At 38.3% G+C, this 21,448-nt stretch overlaps 1 protein-coding gene across 1 annotated transcript in view; it reads right to left on the minus strand.

Moving 5' to 3' along the window:
• The window catches only part of GFRA1 (GDNF family receptor alpha 1), a 266,196-nt gene that overhangs the window by 31,674 nt on the left and 213,074 nt on the right, over positions 1-21,448 (minus strand). The window contains exons 6-7 of the mRNA XM_081328315.1: positions 17,601-17,735; positions 6,313-6,491 (exon numbers count right to left, since the gene is read on the minus strand). Of these exons, the coding sequence (XP_081184441.1) occupies positions 6,313-6,491; positions 17,601-17,735 (314 nt within the window). The remainder of the gene's footprint in view (positions 1-6,312; positions 6,492-17,600; positions 17,736-21,448) is intronic.

The raw sequence follows: 21,448 nt of genomic DNA on the forward strand, positions 1-21,448 counted from the left end.
ATTACATATTTTAAGGCTTATTTTTTGAAAACTAATTTTCTTTTATCCTGTTCAACACATGTTTCCCTTATCATTTATTTGTGAAGTGTCACTTTTTTATATTGTTTTTGAAAATCCAAATGCTATTAGTCCAGCATAGCAACTTTCATAAAATTGGACTGAGTATACTTTAGGCAACATAGTCCCAACAAATTTAGAAAGTGCCAAATGGGAATTGTCTGTACCCTTGCAACTCCCATGTTTGTGGGGCACAATGGATCCAAACATATGACACCCAAATCCATTACCTGATGCATTATTGACTTCATTTCTCCCCACTTTCTTAGGGTTTTAGACAGGCAAGCCAAATAATAATGCTTTTGTATCTGAGTAGCAGTTTCTAAAACTCTAATTATTCAGCTTCTTGAGAAGGTCAAATGTCATATGTCTGCAAGGGCCAATATTCTACAGACAAAATAGAGATGACAGAGTATCTCTTTCCTGTTTTCACTGCAAAACACGGAAAGATGCATATCAAGGATTTTTATAGAATCCAGCTCTTCTAATCACTTCTGTCTGCAGTTAGCAAGGCAAAACTTGCTAAAAGTACCCTAGCAATCTTTTTTGCCAAGATATTGTCCCAGCTATTTAATCAGGACAATGCTAACCTGCAAAACAACTATGCCTGCAAAGAATGCAGCCTGGCTACTTGAGCCTCAATATGTGGTCAGATACATGAAGCAGATATTTGAATAGAACACACATCTATTTCAAGTTTCAAGTTTTGTGACTCTATATATGGGAGAAATAATACTATGGAGCACTGCAGAGAATTGATATTGATTGCATGCCACAATTCCTAAATAATAATATATGTGATGGGAAACACCTATGTACTTTCACATATAAGTACCTGGCATGGTGATTTGGAGCTTTTTGCTTCTTTAGAAAAGGATGTGTGGAAAAATGGGAAGGCCAAAGGATTAGTTTCCAAGAGAGGCCTTAAGAGGCATTCACAGTGGGTAGTGAAGCACTTAGCGTTGAGCCTTGCTGAAAATTGTAGGGGTTCAGACTATGCCTAATGTTAGAGATCATAAGTAGCTATAATAAAGTGTTTATTAGTATTGTTATTATCAAACACTGTGCAAGATTTCTTCAGACATTTGGCTTAAATTCATAAGGAGCTCTGAGGTTCAGTTCACAGCAGGTGTGAGGAAGTTTCATGGATTTGTAATTCGTAAGTGGGTGTGTTTAAAGAGGAAACAGCAAGGGATGGAGGAGTTTTGCTGAAGTGAGAACAGGGCAGCAAGTTGTGCATAAACTGAAACAAAGGGCACAGTGTTCTCGATAATCTGTGTCATTTTATTTGCTATGATCAAGGGAGAACAGAGAAGTCAGAAAGTTCTATGAACATTAATGCTGATGGAGTGGGGAGAGAACAAAGAAAAGCAAGGAAAATGTTCACCTGTTTGCCTTACATCTGTGTTTCTCAACTGCAACAACTTTAAAATGTGTGGGCGTCAACTCCCAGATTTCCCCAGCCAGCCTAGGATAAAGCTAGGTAACTAATACAAAATGTCTCCCTCCCACAGCAATTCTGATTCTGCCCAGAGCTCCCAGTACAGCTTAGAGATCTGGGCTGCAAAAATCCAGATAATCATTACAAGGGCAGGCAACATCTGGTAGCTTTCTCATGGTCAGGATCAGAATTATCTGGAGAGAGGAAGAGACATTAGACATGGGACAGTTCTGTTTTCTATATAAATTTTTATGTTTAAGAACATCTTTGAGGTATTCTTTTCATTTGTTTTCAAAGCTTGAGAGTTTCTGAATGTTACCATAACAAGAACAATGTTTATCTATAGATGGTAGTAAATGACAAGGAGATTTAGGTGGTTTATTCCATTTTCCCTGTAGAAAATGCTTGTGCCTACAAGGCTGAGCACTCAGCACCCACTTCTCCTTCAATTTCTCAAGCAGTTCGGTTCAAGAATGCTATTTATAGAAGTGCCTTGCCAGGGCTAATAATCTAACAGGGAGAGTGTCATGTAGGAGTTGATACTATCTCACATCAAAACTTTTGATAACTATAAAAAGTTATCAAAGGAGGACGACAAACAATAGCAATAGCACTTAGACTTATATACTGCCCCACAGTGCTTTACAGCACTCTCTAAGCAGTTTACAATGTCAGCATATTACCCACAACAATCTGGGTCTTCATTTTAGTGACCTCAGAAGGATGGAAGACTGAATCAACCTTGAACTGGTTGGGATTGAATTCCTGGCAGTGGGCAGAGTTAGCTTGCAATACTGCATTCTAACCACTGTGCCACGACAGCTTCTCCTGAACAAACAATAAATATGCATCATTAGAGGGATAAATAATCGCAGGAGGAGATTATATAAGCTTTCAGAAACTTACATGGGGTGAGCCTTAGTGTAAGCTTAACCAGGAAACTTCCTATAAACTAGCTGGATTAAATTGGGAAATATTCATTACTGCTTTTGATGAAAAGGGACTGCCACCTGCCAAAGGAATATGAAATTTCATCTTCTATTTACAATTTTCTGTTGCCGTGCTTTGTTTTATTGACTTGTCTGTAGATACTTCCTATCTACATTATATTTTGCAATTAAAGTTATTCTATTAAGGTATGCTTAATAAATACTTTCAGCTTTAATCTCCTCTCCGTGTTCATTGCATTTGAATCCAGGAACCTTCTGCCTATATTTCAACACAGTAGGACACTCTGTAGAAAACTGGTTTTCCAAGTCCTTCACATTTAACTTGGGAAATGTTTAAACTATTAAGTCGGGACAATTCTATGAGGAAAAAGAGCCATAAGCATTCTGTCCCCACAAAGGCCACTTAGAAATGGGGATATAACTAAGGTGTAATTTAAACTCTTTGAAACCCAATGTAGCTGTTTTTAGCCAATTTAAGTTGAACCAAAGTATCCCAGTTCACTTGGAGAAAATCTTTTGTTTCATGTAGGTATCCACAACAAACCATTATGATGACAAAATGATATGTGGACAAGATGCCAAGCTTAAATTTACTTGTATCTGATAACTGATGTAAGTATGTAAATTGCAGTATTTGTGTGATGAAGTAGTAACATGTTCTTCATTTTCTCCACTATCACTGCAGAAGCCTAGACTTTCATGACTAACTCTTGACACTATTACTGAATCTTCCCCAGTGCTTTTTTTCTAAAAAAAAAAAGTGCCGGAACTCAGAGGTGCTGTCCCTAGGAGCGATGCCGGTGTCTTGCTACGGCGTCGCTGTCCGTCCTTTGCACCCCCGCCCCTGTGGCTCGGAGCCACATTCTGCGGGGATTCCCCTCCCCACAGCCGCCGTGGGGATTCTCCTCCCTGCAGTTGCCACGCTGTGGCCCATGCTGAGCCCCCACCCGGAGCTGCTCTGAACCCTGACCCAGAGCTGTGTTCCTCGTGGCAGTGGTCTCCGGCGCCAAATAGCCTCTTTCCAACCACATCCAGAAAAATTTGTAACAAACATTGGAATTCTCAAGGCCATGTTTGGTATTTCCCAGCAATCTGCATGTAGCATTTGCATATATGCAAGTATCCTTAGGGTGCCATAGTTATGGATGAGAAATATTGGTTGCAAAGTTGGCATTTCTGGATGTAATACAGATATTTTGGACTTATTTTTGTTTCTTTGCATGTTTGATATTTTTAAAAAGGCATATGCTACTGACTACACTTATGCACATATGTAACATCTTTTGCTAGGATACATGACCACTGCTTGTCCAGAATGTGAAAAGTGAAAGATTGTGACTAAACAAAATTTTAATGTACAGATATTACCACCAGAAATTATTTTAGCCTTTTTAATAAATGTTGTTATTGATGTTAAGCTCACCAGGGAAACCATCATATATTGTTATGTATATACTAGGTTAATTATTTAAAGACTGAAGTGCAACATAACTAGATTCTAAATAATCTATTTTTCAAAACACACAACAGTCCAAACAGTAAAAGTAAAGTCCAAATTAAGAATATTTCATTCTTAAGAATTGTTTAATTTAAAGTGGTTTAGTTGTAATAGATGGTTATAGATTCAAAATAGTTTTCAAGAGTGTACAAAAGATACTATTTTTTTCTAGCACCAGCTAAATTAGACATATTACATTGAGAAAAATGTTTCTCATTTCTTTCCTGTTACCTTTATTGATTTCATTGCAGAGATGTTAACATAGGAAATAGATTATTTTGTTATCTAATTTTACCTTCCAAAAGACAGAAGCAGATGAAAAATGAGAGGTTCTTTCCTGTTGGCTTTTTTGAATTAGCTGTTTTAGATTCTAAAGGTTTAGTTCCTAAAGAAGTAAGCTTGTAAATAATTTTAATGTCCTCCTCTAGTGCAGGGTAGGCAACCTTGGCTTTTTTATGACTCAAGGACTTCAGCTCCCAGAATTCCTGAGCCAGCATGGCTCAGCTTGGAAACCTCTCTCTTTCCCCTCAGTGTGGCTGGCTCAGGATTTCTGGGAGATGAAGTCCACAAGTCATAAAAAAGAGCTAACATTGCCTACTCCTAAAGCCAAGAGATAGAGATTTTTTTTCCCCCCCAAAAAAAAGGTGCCGGAATGAAGTTCTGAGCGTTCTGTGAGGAAAAAAAGCCCTGCTGTTCCCAAAAGACACATTAAGAATGCAGAACCACTATTCCTCTTTTTAGAATTAATTACATCAAAGTATTTAGAAAATTGGGTATAGGTTTATTAATAGAAAAGAGTTATTCTTATCCTTGTTTCTAGCATTAGCTGACATAATGCAGTCAGCAGGCTGGCCCTTGTGTTTTACAGAATTTTTATCGCTACTTTGCCCTTAAAATACCAGTGATTTTTCCACTTGGCTTTACGGCAGCCTGTTTCACCTAGAAAATGTTTCCCTATTCAAAATAGTATCTTGCAGTAATAAAAATAAATTATATGTCGTATTTTAACATTTTTGTGTCTGCCTAGATTATACATGCTTTCAAGGTCAGTCTGACAAGACAGTCATCTCATTCTAATCAGTTTGTGAGCATACTTTACGGGGAAGAATAAATCAGATTTCAAGAGTTACATTCCAAACTTTTGAATCAGGACAATCAACAGAAAAAGTGAATGTGCATCATAATGGTTTCCTACATATATGTTTGGCACCCTACTGGATTTTATTTATTTATATTTATTTATTTATTTATTTATCTATCAAATTTAGATATTGCCCTTCTCACATTCAGAGTTATTCTGGATGGTTTACAGATAAAAAGCACAAAACCATATAAAAACACAATACATACAAAATTCAGTAAAATGGGAGACGAGTAAAAACAAAAATATGTTGAAAATTAAAAGGTTGCAGGAGTGCCTTTAGGACTGCATGCCCCCAGGATTGTGTGCCTCTCCTCAACTTCCATGGGACTTGGCAGAGCAAGGTCTGCACACTCTATCTCTGGGAAAGGAATCTTCACAGGATGGGGGCAACAGCAGAGATGGGTCTCTTCCTGGACTCCATCAGTCAAAATTCTTTAACAGATGGGGTCTGTAATATACCTTCCTCGCCTGATCCAGTAGGATGGGTCAATGTGATGTGGGTAAGACAGTGCCTGAGATAATCTGGTTTAAGCCATGTAGTGCTTTAAAGGTAATAACCAATACCTTGAATTGGACCTGGAAGCAAACCAGCATCCAATAGAGCTCATGCACCAAAGGTGTTATATGCAGCATCCCAGGGCTGCTGAAAATTGCTTACGTGGCTATATCTGCACCATTTTGTTAACAATCCACCATCTAATTTCTACGTACTATTGATATCAACTGTGCATTACTGATAGCATTCACACATAACAGTAAAGCACTTTGGTTCTTTTAGCACAGTGCAATGTGTAGACCCCATCATTTTGGTACAGTTTACCATTATGAATTGTTTATGGTTTAATGTTATGAATGGGCCAATGATTTTTTTAAAATGAATCATGTCTAAAGCAATGATATAACATGAATTAATAATCCAGCCATTGTGTGAAACATCCATTCAGTCTGTCAAGTTCTTTTCTGAATTTTTTGCAGTTAACGATCCATCCTGCTCTGTGGAACCAGGATTCTCGTAACATAAAATCAGAACTAACCAGCTTAACATAATCTTTTGGATGCATCATTCCAACAATATATTGTTAAGTAGCAATACAGACAGAGAAAAGGAAGCTTGGATTTTTTCATATACACAAACATTTAGCAAGGGTATACCCTTCATCTGTTCAACAATCCTCTCCCCCTCCCAGTTTTAAATAATTGTCCAATTACAGTTATTTCTTACCTTAATGTTGGCACATGCTGGCAAGTCATTATTAGTAGGTATTTCATTGTTGGCATTCTCAGAGTCATATGTCTTTAATCTGTATCCTGTTGTAGTTAAAGCTGTGGTGGTTTGGACAGGTAGGAATGGTTGCCACACATTCACATCTGTACCATTGCCAAAAGCCTGAATTGCATTTTCTGTCGGGGAAAAAAATAGACAGCAATTTCTTAAATAAGCAAATAGCAGACTTTTCCTTTTTTCTATGTTCCCTGTTGCCTTTACTTCTACATATTAAAACAAACAAAAATACTTCTAAAAAACAAAACTAATGAAAGAAAAACTGTTTGGGATTAAGAAGAATGAAAGAACTACAATTCATGGTTTCTGAGTCAAGTTATGAAGCAGTTGATTGTCATGTCTGTCTCCATGTTGTAAATTGACCTGTTTACAACTAAGTGATAAGAGATAATTGTATTCAACTGTTCATTTATAACAACAGTGTTACTGGGACAAGACTACAGAACAGAAAATCCCACTTAGCAAAATAAGTAGGAAATTCCTAAAAGTGATTCAGCACATTTTTAAAATAAATAATATATATCATATAATCACAATAGCACTAGCACTTAGACTGCACAGTACTTTACGGCCTTCTCTAAGCAGTTTACAGTGTCAGCATATTGCCCCCAACAATTTGGGTCCTCATTTTACCGACCTCGGAAGGATGGAAGGCTGAGTCAACCAATATAAAGGGTGCTCTATCTTAATTCAGAGAGTAAAAGTGCCTAATGTCATTAATTCTAAGATATAAACCAAGTTCACAGTAATACAGATTACAAAGGCAAATTTTGGAAGCTACAAATTTATAGTGAGTAATAGTACCATAAAAAAATATTCCAGGTATTTTATAAGAAAACAAACTCACCAGTTCAGTGATGTACTTGTATGTTCGTAAGTTAAAATATTAGTGAAAAGTTTGCTGATTTATTTATAGGAAAGTCATTAAATTAATTAATTGACTAGTCTTTTTTCTTTTTTCCCTTTCAAATCTTCAAACAAAATGCGCATAATTAGGTGGAAATATATGCTCACACACAATACTGAACATGTAAAAATTGAAAGGTGTAATTCTTCATGGATTAAATACTACAATTATGGCAAGAATAAATTGGTGTTTTTTTAAAAAAATACATACAAATGAATAGAAAAACAGATTTTAATCATGTCTTTGGGGATTCAGCTTGGATTTGGATATTTCTTATTTCAAACTCATCGTATAAGATATCAAAACAATTTCACTGGAGACCCGAGTATGGTTAACCTGAGTATTAACACATTTCTTCAGCAGTATCTAATGCTTATTATAAATCATTTTGCTTTTGCTTACCTTGAAAATATTACCTTCATTTAACTTTTTCAATTTTTTTTAATAAAGTAGAAAATAGACTTCAGATACAGACTGTTTGGTTCTGATAGACGAGGACTCAGAGTGGTTTTTAGCAATGAACGAGTTTATTGAATACACAATTGTCTACCGTCAACTGTCAAGTGTTGCAACCTTTTATAGTGGAACTGTTTGAACTGTAACCAATCAGAGGTGTTTATTCTCCCGCTTCTTGCTATTTGCAGCCAATGATTGCACCTGAATCTCCCGCTCAAACCTAGCTACGGTGCAGTCTGCAAATTCCCTTGTTTGCAACTATTTACATACACAACACCCCTTACCCCCCAGTTGTTGTTATTTATGAACAAAATCCTTCAAGTATTTAGGTGGCCTATGGATTCTCGAAGGGTATCTATTGCCCTGGCTGCTAGGGACACCCTTACCAGATTGTCTGCTCGGCTGATTGTCTCCGTTGGACCTGTGCTCTTGGTTAACTGGCTCAGATGCAACCCTATTGCTGTTTTGTGGATTTGTTTGTGTTTGAAGATCATCTGTTCCTGGCCTACTCCGCAGGGGTATTTCCCAATCATACTGACTAGATTGCTGTTGATGGTTACCAGGGACTGAGTTGTTATGCAATTCTGCAACCCCACCATCTGGCAGGTTGTTATCACTGAACCTGGATGTACTGTTCCCCACAAATATGCCTAGATCCCCTTCTTCTGGTGCGCACCCACTATTTCTCTTCCTCAACTGGTCTATGTGTCTCTTGCTGATCCTATTCCCTTCCCCCTCAATAGTATATGACAGGGGACCTAAAATTTCAGTAACCACCCCTGGAATCCATTTGTCCCCTGTTGCATAGTTTCTAGCCCAGATTAAATCCCCCACTTTAAATGTTCTATTAGGAATGTCCAGTTCAGCACTAGGTGGAAGTCTGTCAGGGTGTAATCTGTCCAATTTGGTGGTTAGTCTTCTTCCCCACCTCATTTCAGCTGGACTTTTGCCCGTGGCAGTACATGGGGTCGTGTGTTGGGTCAGCAAGAATTCGGCCAGTCTTTGATGCCAGTCACCTCGGATGATCCTTTTTAAAGCGTCTTTCGTGGTCCTCACATTACGTTCAGCCAAGCCGTTAGTGGATGGGTGGAAGGGTGCTGATGTCTTGTGCTTAATCGAGTTGGCCTTGAGGAAATCCTGGAATTCAACAGAGGTGAATTGTGGCCCGTTATCTGACACGATTACGTCTGGTAACCCATGAGTGGCAAAGAGGCCCCTTAATACCTGTATTGTTTTACCAGAAGTCGTAGAACTGACTGGTACTACCTCTAGCCATCTAGAGAAGCTGTCAACAACCACCAGAAATGTTAACCCCTGGAACGGTCCAGCGAAATCAATATGAATCCTGGACCAAGGATTTCTAGCTAACTCCCATTTATGCGTACAAATGTGTTGTTGTTCTGGCCTAGAGCGTTGGCATAGATGGCAATTGGCAACGCATTCCTCAATGTTGTTGTCCAGACCTGGCCACCACAAGTGGCTCCTAGCCAACGCCTTCATGCGTACTATTCCTGGGTGACCTTCATGTAATTCTAATAGAATGGCTGGCCTGTGGATTTCAGGAATAACCACACGGTTTCCCCACAGTAAACATCCCAAATGAACTGACAGTTCATCTTTTCTTCTGAAATATGGAATGTACTTGGCATCCGGATTGGCATTTGGCCACCCACTTAGAACCCAGGCCATTATTCTTTTTAAAATTGGGTCAGTGTTTGTTGCCACAGCTATATCTTTAGCTGTTAAAGGCCAGTCAGGGATGTCCTGTAGGGACATTATTTGTCCCACAGGGGCAGGGTCATCCTCAGTGATGTTCAAAGGCAGCCTGCTCAGGGCGTCAGCATGTCCCATGTCCTTGCCCGGCCTGTATTGGAGAGAAAATGAATATGCTGAGAGGAAAATGGACCACCTCAGCATTCGGGGTGACATGATTTGGGGAGTCTGTTTATCCGTGGTAAACAGTCCCAACAGGGGTTTGTGGTCAGTCAGTATGGTAAAGTTCCTACCGTAAAGGTAGTCATGGAACTTCTTTACTCCTGCCACAATTGCCAATGCTTCCCTGTCAATCTGCGCATAATTCCTCTCGGCTTTGGTTAGTGTCCGGGAGTAATATGCGATTGGTCTTTGTATCCCTTGGTTGTCTAAATGGCTGATCACAGCCCCCACACCATAAGGTGAAGCATCACACGCTAGGTAAATAGGTTTATTTTCTATAAAGTGGGTTACAGTTGATTGGCTGGAAAGAATGTCTTTTAACGTTTGAAAACTAACTCTATGTTTATTCTGCCACTGCCAAGGAGCCTTCTTATCTAAGAGTCTGTGGAGGGGTTCTGCAATGGCAGCCTTGTGAGGTACAAACGTATGGTAAAAATTTACCAAGCCAAGGAAGGCTTGTAGTTCAGCCTTGTTCCTTGGCTCAGGAGCCCATTTAATTGCCTTAATTTTGTCAGGGGTAGGATGGATTCCATTCTTGTCTATCCTGAATCCCAAAAAATCAGTGGACTTAACCCCAATGGAACATTTTTCCTTTTTTAATTTCAATCCAGCCCTCCTAAATCTGCCCAGTACCTGTTCCAGCCGCTCTACTAACATTTCCTCATCTTTTCCAGCTATCAGGACATCATCAAAGTAAGGGCATACACCAGGTATGCCCTTTAAGGTCCTCTCCATCACTTCTTGGAAGATGCCTGGAGCAGCTGCAATACCAAATTGCAGTCTGTGGACCCGGAACGCCCCCTTGTGGGTAACAATCGTCTGTGCTTCTGCAGCCTCTTCAGAAACAGTCAATTGTAAGTACGCATGCGCCAAGTCTAACTTGGCAAACATGGCGCCGTCCTGGATGGTCGCGAGGACCTGCTTCACCGTCGGGACCGGGTAAGCATGCTTTTTCATTCCAATGTTCAGGGTGGCCTTGTAGTCAGCGCAGATTCTCACATCCCCATTGGGTTTGAGGGGTGTGACAATCGGCGTTTCCCACAGACCACCCTCAACAGGTTCTAATACTCCTTGGCCTACTAGCCTATCGAGCTCGGCCTCGATTTTTTCCTTCAGGGCGAAAGGCACCCTTCGGGCCTTAAGCCTGATAGGTTTCACTGAGGGGTCTAGGTTAAATTTAATCGGGGGCCCTTTGTATTTACCAAGAGACCCATCGAATACGTCTGCAAATTCATTGCAGACTGATTCGAGGGTCTTATTTTTAATTACTGAATTTATTCCCCCGACCCAAATGCCCAGGGCAGGGAACCAGTTAAGGCCAATTAGACTAGTCCTATGCCCTTCAGTAACTATTAAATCTAAGACCCCCTTAAATCCCTTAAATTTTACTCTAAGGCTAACCTTCCCTTTTATTTTTATTGGGCTTTTTTGAAAGTCTGTTAACTGAATTTTTGTTGAACTAAGTGGAATTTTCCTTCCACTTAATTGTTCAATCCTCTCAAGGGTTTCACTGGAGATTATTGACACTGAAGCCCCTGAATCTATTTCCATTCTGCAAGGAACCCCTTGCAGATGGACTACAATTTTTAATTTTCCTTCTGGAAAATTGCTGTTTTTCCCTTTCCTCCTGCGATTGACACGCGCCACCTCCCCTAGATTTGGAATTTTAACCCGGGGTCTAGGGGTCTCTTTGCCACTAAAGTAAGGGGTTACCTTACCTTCGGGCCACACATCGACTTCGTGCAGGCGGTTGTCACGAGCGCGGCTCCTACAGATGGCCTGGATGTGGCCAGTCTTCCCGCACGCCCTGCACTTTGCATTTCGGAATCGGCAAGATGCACAGGGATGGTTGCCTCCGCAGCTGCCGCACCGGTTTTGGCTGTCGTTGTCTCTCGGTCTGGTTGCGGTGTCCCTCCATGGTCGTTGTGCCCCGGTCGCTAGTCTTTGCGGAGTTGCGGGTTGTTGTCGGCGGTTAGGATCAGGCCCCTCACTTCTGGGCGGTCTTGGCGCCAATTTCCCGAATCGCCTTGAGACTTCAGCAATGTCGTCTTCCCACTGCTGGTCCACCTCCCCGCAGTCCACATAGCCCTCTTGGTTGATCTCGGACGCCGCTGCCATGCTACTGCGGGGGGGGTCGCGATACCCGGTAGACTCGTACGTTAAGAGTTCGTCTATCACCTCCTGTAGATCGCCGGTGGGTTTGGCGATTATTCTGTTTTGTAGCTGCTCATCACACAAGCCCAGTACGACTCGGTCCCGAATTCTTATTTCTAAGTTATCGTATTTACATCGTACTGCGGCTTCCCTGACGGCAGCGACAAATTTTTGAATGGATTCACCCGGTCTCTGGTTCCTTTTCTCAAAGATGCGGCGCCAGAAGAGCTCGGATCTCCTAGGTGTAAAGTGGACCTTTAGTTTGGCTAAAAGGTCGGCATAAGGCACGCTAGAGACTGGTTGCGGTTGACACAGTCCGACAGTGATTCTGTAGACCGGTGTGCCGCAAATCGTCAACAATGCTGCCGCCTTTTTCCGGTCATCTGTGATTCCGTTCACTAGCAGGAACCCTTCCACTTGACCGATGTATTCTTCCCAATCCTCGGGGAAGTTCGGGTCGAATTCCTTCAAGGACCCTATTTGTGCCATTCGGAGAATTTTCTATTTCACCGCGGCCGCCGGTTGACTGTGACTCGTTTTTGAATTTGCCGCCTTTGCGCAACAATTCGCCGATTCTCTGGTCTTCTGTCTATCCCACCTTCGTCGCCAATTGTTTGGTTCTGATAGACGAGGACTCAGAGTGGTTTTTAGCAATGAACGAGTTTATTGAATACACAATTGTCTACCGTCAACTGTCAAGTGTTGCAACCTTTTATAGTGGAACTGTTTGAACTGTAACCAATCAGAGGTGTTTATTCTCCCGCTTCTTGCTATTTGCAGCCAATGATTGCACCTGAATCTCCCGCTCAAACCTAGCTACGGTGCAGTCTGCAAATTCCCTTGTTTGCAACTATTTACATACACAACACAGACAGTTAGTGACAAAAAGAAGCCAGGAAAAATTTAAAAGCTTTCATGCCTTGAACGTTTTAGGGAAAATTAAAAGATGGTAACAGTGGGTTTATAGATAGTTAACCTGAACAAATAAAATAGCATGGCATTACTCAAATACAACTGAGCAAATTCTAGGGGCTTTATCCTATCCATGTTTAAATATGCTTCTATTTAAAATGCAACTACAGTATATCTTTTTAGCATGAGAAGTTTTCTCTTTTGGGGAGTAAAGCATATTTGAAAGAAAGTCTAAATTAGGGGGGGAAAGGAAGGGGTAAAACACCAGTACACAGATAATTATTGTATTTATATGAAGGGGTGAACAATCCTGAATTTAAGAGGACTCTTCCAAATGAGAAGTAGATTGGAAAAAAAACACCAGAAGAAAAATCCTGTACAAGGTACCACCTAAGCTTACTAACTCCAGTTGAAATAAATCTTAATAGTTCCACCTTCCCTCAAAATGTGTGGATAAGTATGTATGTATGCATGCATGCATGCAGTCAAACATAGATACATACATGTTTGGAAGGAGGAACTACTAGGATTTCATTCAGCTGATAAAAATGACATGTATATGCGTATTTGTGTGTTTCTCTATGTGTATCTGTCCTTTTTAATCAACTGACTGAATATCCAATACTTAAGAATTGTGCTTGTTTCTATGATATAATGTACATTCTTTCGCCTCATACTAACCATACCGTTTCATTTACAAACCTTTCATATTGAAATTCCCAATGTTTTCTGTTCTCTTTCAGACACACAAAGAAAAGGTGCAGGAAAGAGAAATGGTATAGGGTTTCCTGCTGGAGCAGGGGTTGGACTAGAAGACCTCCAAGGTCCCTTCCAACTCTATTATTATTATTATTATTATTATTATTATTATTATTATTATTATTATTATTATTATTGTTGTTGTTGTTGTTGTTGTTGTTGTTGTTATTATTATTATTATTATTATTATTATTATTATTATTATCATCATCATATCACCACCATCATCATTATCATTATTATGAATGAAGTGAAAACAAGAGAAAAGTATTTTGGTAAAGAAAAAAGGAAGGAGGAATAAGACTAGGTGGATATATGGGGCAAAGATATCTGAATAGGGAAGGAAAGAATCAATTAAGGATCCCAAAAAGAGTTCAGTTTAGGAGGCAAATAGTCCCTCTCAAACAAGGCTAATCTTCAGACTGATCTTCAGAACATTCATTCTAGTACAACATGCTATTTGCACTGGGTTTTTTGAACAGTACAAATTTTGCAGTGCTATTTGCAAACATTTGCAACTTCAGCCATTTATTTGTCTTCAAAGTGTCTTCTATTCTCAGACTATAAGATGACTTATATTCCTCTAACTCACAGGAAATTATTTGGAAAGAAAAACCTCTGCTTCCTATCAGATTAGTAACATGTCACTACGTTAGAATAAATATTTTGAGTCCTCAGTTTCAGTGTGCAGAGAACGATTCACTTTGGTAAGCATCTCTGCCTAGACACTTGATCTCCTACATGCAATATCTCTACCTAGATTCTGAACTAGTTGCCTGTATATTTATGATAATTCTGAATGTGTCCTTTGTCCCATATTTACATTAAAATGGTCCAAGGCAGCTTTAACCAACAGAAGGAAAGTGGCAGATGGCCTAATTCAATGAGCTTTTCTGGTAAAGAAGAGTAAACCCTTCGGAGCAAGGATTTCTGCATAAAAATGTATACCTGTCTTTGGTGATTGATTCCCAATTCAAAATCCCAAACTACCTTAAATATACAAACACAGCTGCATATTTTTTTAAAACAATGCATCCTTTTAACATATCAACTGAGCCATAATTTGGGTTCTCATATTTTGCACTATTATGCCTGAATCCATTTGGGTTGGTTTTCTGCTACATGAACCAGACTAATATGATCTTTCAACTATTATTTCAAAAAAATGTTGCTTTGCTTTATATATGAACAAGGCATTATGCATATTAAAGATAATTGTATCTTTTATTTAAAATAAAGGTTTACAAAGTCATTCCATTAACAAAAAAGGTAATGGAACATTAATCCCCTTCAGTGAAATGCTATTGAAGCAGGGACACCTTTAATTTCTTCCTGAGAAAAAGTGTCTTTGCCAGGTTAGATATAATTTTTCCTCCCACTGTCCTCTAATGACCTTGCTTTATCTTCATTAACATTTTTATTCTAAAAACAAAAGAACAATAGAAAAGGTGTATTTCTTTTCAAAATTATGCAATGGTAATTGAGTTTCAAGGTATTAAAACAATTAAGAACATTCAGTGGGAACTGAAGCTACTGAAAATCTGCAGACTTTTTTTTATTAGAGAAATAGATATTTAATCAAATTTAGATGGAAAATTCCTAAACCATGTTTCTAGCACTCAGTTAGCTTCTTACATTTGATGAAGTTCTAAAATGCAAAAGTCAAGGCCATGGCTTCTCAGAAATATTTTTTCCCATCCTGGAATTAATAGTTGATCATTAAAGTAATGATCTAGCACAGGGGTGTCAAACACAAGGCCCAGGGGCCGGATCCGGCCCACGAAGTGGTTTCATGTGGCCCGCGAAGCCATCCTGGAAACAGTGAGGGAACGGCCCCCACTGCCTTGGCCCTGGCCCAGAGACCCTCCTTCTGCCAGAGACCCTCAGATCTGTCCCACTCCTGCCCAGGCCCCCATAGGCACCCTTGATGTGAACGATGTAGAGCTGGTCATGTCCACCCAGTAGGCCATACGCACTCTGGCCACGCCCACCCAGGCCACACCCACCCGGCCCCTTGAGGGCAACCGCAATGCTGATGCGGCCCTCAATGAAATTGAGTTTGACACCCCTGATCTAGCACTACATATAGCAGATTTAAAGTTCCTGGGTATTCTCCACTCTAGCATAGGTACAAAGAAACCTTGTAATGTGCAAAACGTTGGACAGATCATTACCACTGTCAAATAGTTTCTTTCATAGTACAGAATAGAAGAGGTACCTTACTTTCCATCTGTATTCTGCTGCTGTTATGTACCTAAAATGATTAAGGCTGGAACAACAAAAGGCAACTCCCTTTGGGTTGTCCACACTAATTACCCACAATTACATTTCCACAGAGTCTAAAATGTTTAAGCCTTTTAATAGATATAGAAATATAATGTAAATTCTTGTCTGTTGTTCATGTTTCTTTTGTCTGTTGTCTGTTGTTTTTTTCTCCCTGCTTTTCTCTGCCATTTATCCTACTTTTTCCCCAGGTAACTGTTTTGATATTTTCTGATGCTTAATGAATAAACATTCAAGCTATATTTTTTGCTATCTGTACTGAATGCTGGCTTGCTTTGGTCTAGATATAGGGCCTGACTGGGAGTGTGCTGGGTGCAAATGTAAGTAGAAATTTCCCATAATAATTTTCCAACACAACACTGCAATCATGATTAGTTTAAACTATAGTTTGAGGAAACATTGCAGGATCAAGAAGTATTGTCTGTAATACATCCAATACAAGCAATGGTTTATGATCCTGTTTTGTTTCCTAAACCTGATTTAAAATTAATGCTATATTTTGATGCTTATGGTATGTTGAACAAGCCACAATGGTTTTCTAGATCCAAGACAAAGAGATGGAGTCACATAGCAGACTAAACTGGAAATAAGCATCCAAATGTCAGGTGCAAAAAATCAGGGCCATAGGTTAAGTTGCAGTCAAGAAGATTAATTGCTCAAGTCTATACACAAAAACCTAGTCAACTAATGTTCAAAGCTAAATTGGTGGTAAATAAGGATCAACCAAAGAGGGGTTGGACTTAGACCGTTTGTGGGAACATAATGACTCTAGGCTGATGATTCACTTAACTTTGCCCCTTCTGGTTCTGCTTATTTTTCTCCCACACTAAAACATATTAATGTGTTAGCATTATGTGTGACACTAAATAAAAGCTGGTTGGAAATAGCAACCAAACATTCAAATGGAATAGCTATGCCGCTGGAGAAGACCAGAGTGCATAAGCCTGAAATAAAGTGCTGATTTCAATTATATTGAAAATATTTTACTATTGTACATAAAGAGACATGGGTCAGGCACAAAAAAGAGCAGAACTACATGTGAAGTTCCAAATAAACTGATTTATCACTCATGCCTATGTACAGGAATCTACTCAACTAAATGGTTAGCACTATTTTGGTGGTAGATAGGGGTTAATGGGAGTCAAGGGAGGGAGTTGGACTTGGCTCTGTAGAGATACTAGGCTAATTCCTCTTTTGACTTTGCCTCCAGGTTCTGCCATTCCTTCTCCTATAATATGTTACATGGATGCTATATACTCTATGTAATATTATACATAACAGGAAAACAAATGTCAAGCTCATATCACCATGTAGAACACATTGTACTAAAATTCAGTAAAGAATTTAGTATACAATATATTAAATGTTTAATCAGAACATATATTAAAATGTTCTTATTTGGTATTAATAATTCAGGCTAGGTCAATTTTTTGCATGGGCTGTCTAAACACATGAAATCTCTTATCAGTATTGCTTAACCAATGGCATCCACACATCTAATATCATGCACAAACACTTCTTTCTTTAAAAAACAAGAGTTAATGGAGAGCAGATTTGAGATGATATCTAAATACAGCGATTTTGATTTATGATTATGGTTAGGGATTCAGAGTTGGTCAAAGAGAAGGACAACAACAATATATTGTGCAGAAAGTGATTTAGTTTTTTTTACCTTTACAGAGTATTTGCCTCCTTGGAATAATGAACCTGAGAAAATAATCTTTGCATCTTTGTTATGAAAATAGACCTCATATTTGTAATTTCAGTGTACATGACTGTATTGGCTTGGAATTGTTTTATAGCACATATATGTGGTACTCACTAAGGCATGAATTATCCTGGAAGAAATTCAGAAATTTCAGACATTCTTCTAGGTCATTGCCACTGCTGCTGCAATCACACCATGGTGCAACACTGAGATTATTATAATTTAAATAATTTGGTGTCATAACTGTGCCTATTGAAAAAAATCAAAAACAATATGTTATGTGACCATTTTTTTAAATCAGTCAATACTGTATAAATTCAAAAGGTTACTCAAAGATATACCCAAAATATTTAAATACAGGTTCTATAAATGCTCTGCTCCTATACACAATCCCTCCCCCCAAATATTATACATAACATCAAATAAATGGAGTATTTAAATTTTCTATAAAATCAGGTATTGCTAGATCAGTTAAAACTATTTTAGATAATAATTCATACATAATAATGGCAGCATAAAAAGACATCCTATAAGGTATTAGAAAAACAGTTGATCATGAGTACCGTAATGCAAATATATCTATATAAATAAACTTAGAATGGTATCAAAATATATGAACAAAATAAAATATTATGAGAAAGACATTCTGTGTCAATAAGTTCATAAAATATTGAAGCTGGGCTATAGAAATCCAGTAGTGAGAGCTGTCTATATGATTTTCAATAACCCAGTATTCTTTTCCTTAATTTATCTTTATTAATTGTATATATTATCTGTTACTACCATTATTGTTCAAGACAATGAAAAAAGTATGAATGAATATTATAGTGACAGAAGTAGCATAGATTTACAGTGTAATCATAATCAAGCTTTCAGTCCTATTCAGTTGAAAAATTTGGAGGCGTTTTTCTGTGTGTCTGTGTATGATTGTGTGTATCTGTGTGTCTATGGAGATTCTAAGGAGAAACTTCCTGACAGTTAGAACAATTAACCAGTGGAACAACCTGCCTCCAGAAGCTGTGAATGCTCCAACACTGGAAGTTTTTAAGAAGAGACTGGACAGCCATTTGTCTGAAATGGTATAGGGTTTCCTGCCTGAGCAGGTGTTGGACTCGATGACCTTCAAGGTCCCTTCCATCATCATCATCATCGATAATAATCCAGGTCATAGTTATATCCCAAAGATGCTTTTTCAAGAGGCAGCTGGACTTTCTTGTTTTTCTTTGAAGATGTTTCCCTTCTCATCCAAGAAGCTTCTTCAGCTGAATCAGAAGCTGAAGGAGCTGAAGAAGCTTCTTGCATAAGAAGTGAAACATCTTCAAAGAAAAACAAGAAAGTCCAGTTGTGTTGTGAAAAAGCACCTTTGGGTGTATATCTGTGTAAGCATCTGTGGTAAATATGGCTTGATTGATTATGACACTATGAGTCCAGCACTAAATTCTTTAATGCATCAGTGAAAAATATCTGAATCTTCAGACTGGCTATTCTTCATATATTAAAGACTATTTTAAGTATAGAACTAGATCTCAAAAAGAGTTTAGCATTTCGTACTACTGTAGCAATAATGTAACAGAAAGCATTATTCAGTTTCATTTATTTTGTGGTCCTGAAGAATAACCAATAGGACTAGGTAATCTTAACTAAAAAGTATAATATAACAAAAAGCACCATGTTCACATGGTTGCACGGGACCACTCCAGTACAAGAAATAGCATATGAGTTGAGAGTTGTAGAAACACAAAAAGAAGGAAAATATTGATGGTTACTAACAAAAGTGATTGTTTTTACCACAGAGGAAAAAAAGAATATTTTAATTGCACTTTTGAAAGTACAGAATATCATATGGACATATTGGAATATTTCAAAAATTTGGGGCAACAGCAAAGCAGCTTTCTCCAATATTATGCAGTCCAGATGTGATAGTTTGTAACATCCAGCTGTTGGCCACATTGCCTTGGAATTCTGGGAATTATACTCTAAAAGAGAAATAACTTCCTTCAGAAGAGTTTAGCTATAGATATGTTATTCATGATACATATTAATATTTGAAAAAAGCAGCATAAACAGCAACTCTGATAAAGTAGTAATAATTATGTGGTAATAGTAGCATGATTAAATATGCAGATTAAAAATGTAATGTGAAACTGGAAAGCAGGAAAAAAATCTGTTTCACAATATTTTCTGAGTTCTTGAAAAAAAACACAAATATATATTTCAGGACAAAATTAATGACCCCTATTAGCAATGTGTTCACTATTTTCTTGATTTGTAACAGGCATAATTTAATTCACTAGGACTCTGGCTGAAATTGGGTAAAAGAATTGAATCACAATGAAGTTAGTAGTTGTCATAGTATGGATGCAAATCAGGTTTATGTACAAAAGGACATACTCATGAATTTCACACTCTTGAATTGCTGTTAGACTGTTTTGAATAAGATGGCAAACCTACTTTCTGGATCCATTTGCAAATTCTGACAAATAACACTAGTGATGATAACTGCCTAATGTCTACAGAAGCTGGCAAACTTCAGTAGCAGAGCTTTGAATTAATGAAATGCAGTTGGAAGAATGCAGACAAACAACTATTAATCAAAGCTTGATGAAAGATAAATAGGAGGGCTAAATTGAAGAATGACCCTTATGTCACATGCATACTGCAATCAGGAATAAAAAAAACTAATAAAGTTCTCCCATTCAAATGAACACAACAGTAACAGCTAGATATTTTATCTGGTGCACAATTTATATCATCAGAAATAAAGCTATTCCAAATGAAAACACAGAATGAAATTGATGAATTCAAGAAAAGGGAGCTAGTATGGGGAATGCTTCTAAGGGCAGATTCTTCACAGACATGAGAAATGGAAAGGGATATTAAATAAAACAGGCTAGAACTATTAAAGCAAGAATATACTCTCTCTCTCTCTCTCTCTCTCTCTCTCTCTCTCTCTCTCTCTCTCTCTCTCTCTCTCTCTCTCTCTCTCTCTCTCTCTGTGTGTGTGTGTGTGTGTGTGTGTGTACAGATTGGAATATTGCTGTTTAATCCACACATAGTTTGGTCAAACTGATGGTTGTGATTGTGATCAATAATTCAGATGACCCACTTTGCACACCACAGTGTACTGTACTCTGGAACAAAGGATTAAGTGTTCATGTACATACAGGGGCCAGTGAATATTTAACTAAATATGTGACAGACTACTTTCCTCTGCTATTCCCCTTGTTTGTTTTTTATAGTTTTTTATAAGTTTTAATAAACCACTAATAATGACAGGGGTTTTACATATTTATCCATTGTTTTTAGCTAGGTGGTATGCTACCCAGACTTACATTTGGTGAGATGGGCAGCTGTATAAATTAGATAAATAAATGAAACAAATACATCAAAGATAGGGCGAAGACTTTCTACTCTTCCTCCTCCTCATTATGCAAACTGTTTGCAAGAGATGCTTCACATCATGTGGAAACATATACAAAGCACTTCTTTTCAAATTGTTGAAGTACCTGTGCCTTTTTTTTCCAGAGTCTGCTTACAGAAATGTTTGAAGCTATTTTAATTATTCAAAGGGAGATGCGTTATACTCAATCCCAGGCCAACAGCATTATACTGTTACAGTAGTATACATATATCATTATTATATGTGACAAGGCCTGGGAGTCAGAAAGTGTGGCTGAGCCTACACATTGGTCATGTTGATTTGAGATAAAGGAGTTTGTCTATTACCTCAGCTGCTCTTTCTTTGCTTGTTATTTTCCTGTTTTCATATTTTATTTTAAGACTGTTATCCACCCAGGGTCATGAATTTGGAATGGGCAGCCCAATAAATAAACAACTGTATACATGTAATCCAGCTGACATATACATTTGCCCACAAGGATAGCTAATATGCAGGAATGGATCACAGTTTGTTGATATGTGGAAGTATAAGGAATTGAAAAAAAGCTCCTATTTAATCTGGA

The sequence above is a fragment of the Vipera berus genome, assembly GCF_964194415.1.
Source record: "Vipera berus genome assembly, chromosome: 5".
Classification (NCBI taxonomy): domain Eukaryota; kingdom Metazoa; phylum Chordata; class Lepidosauria; order Squamata; family Viperidae; genus Vipera; species Vipera berus.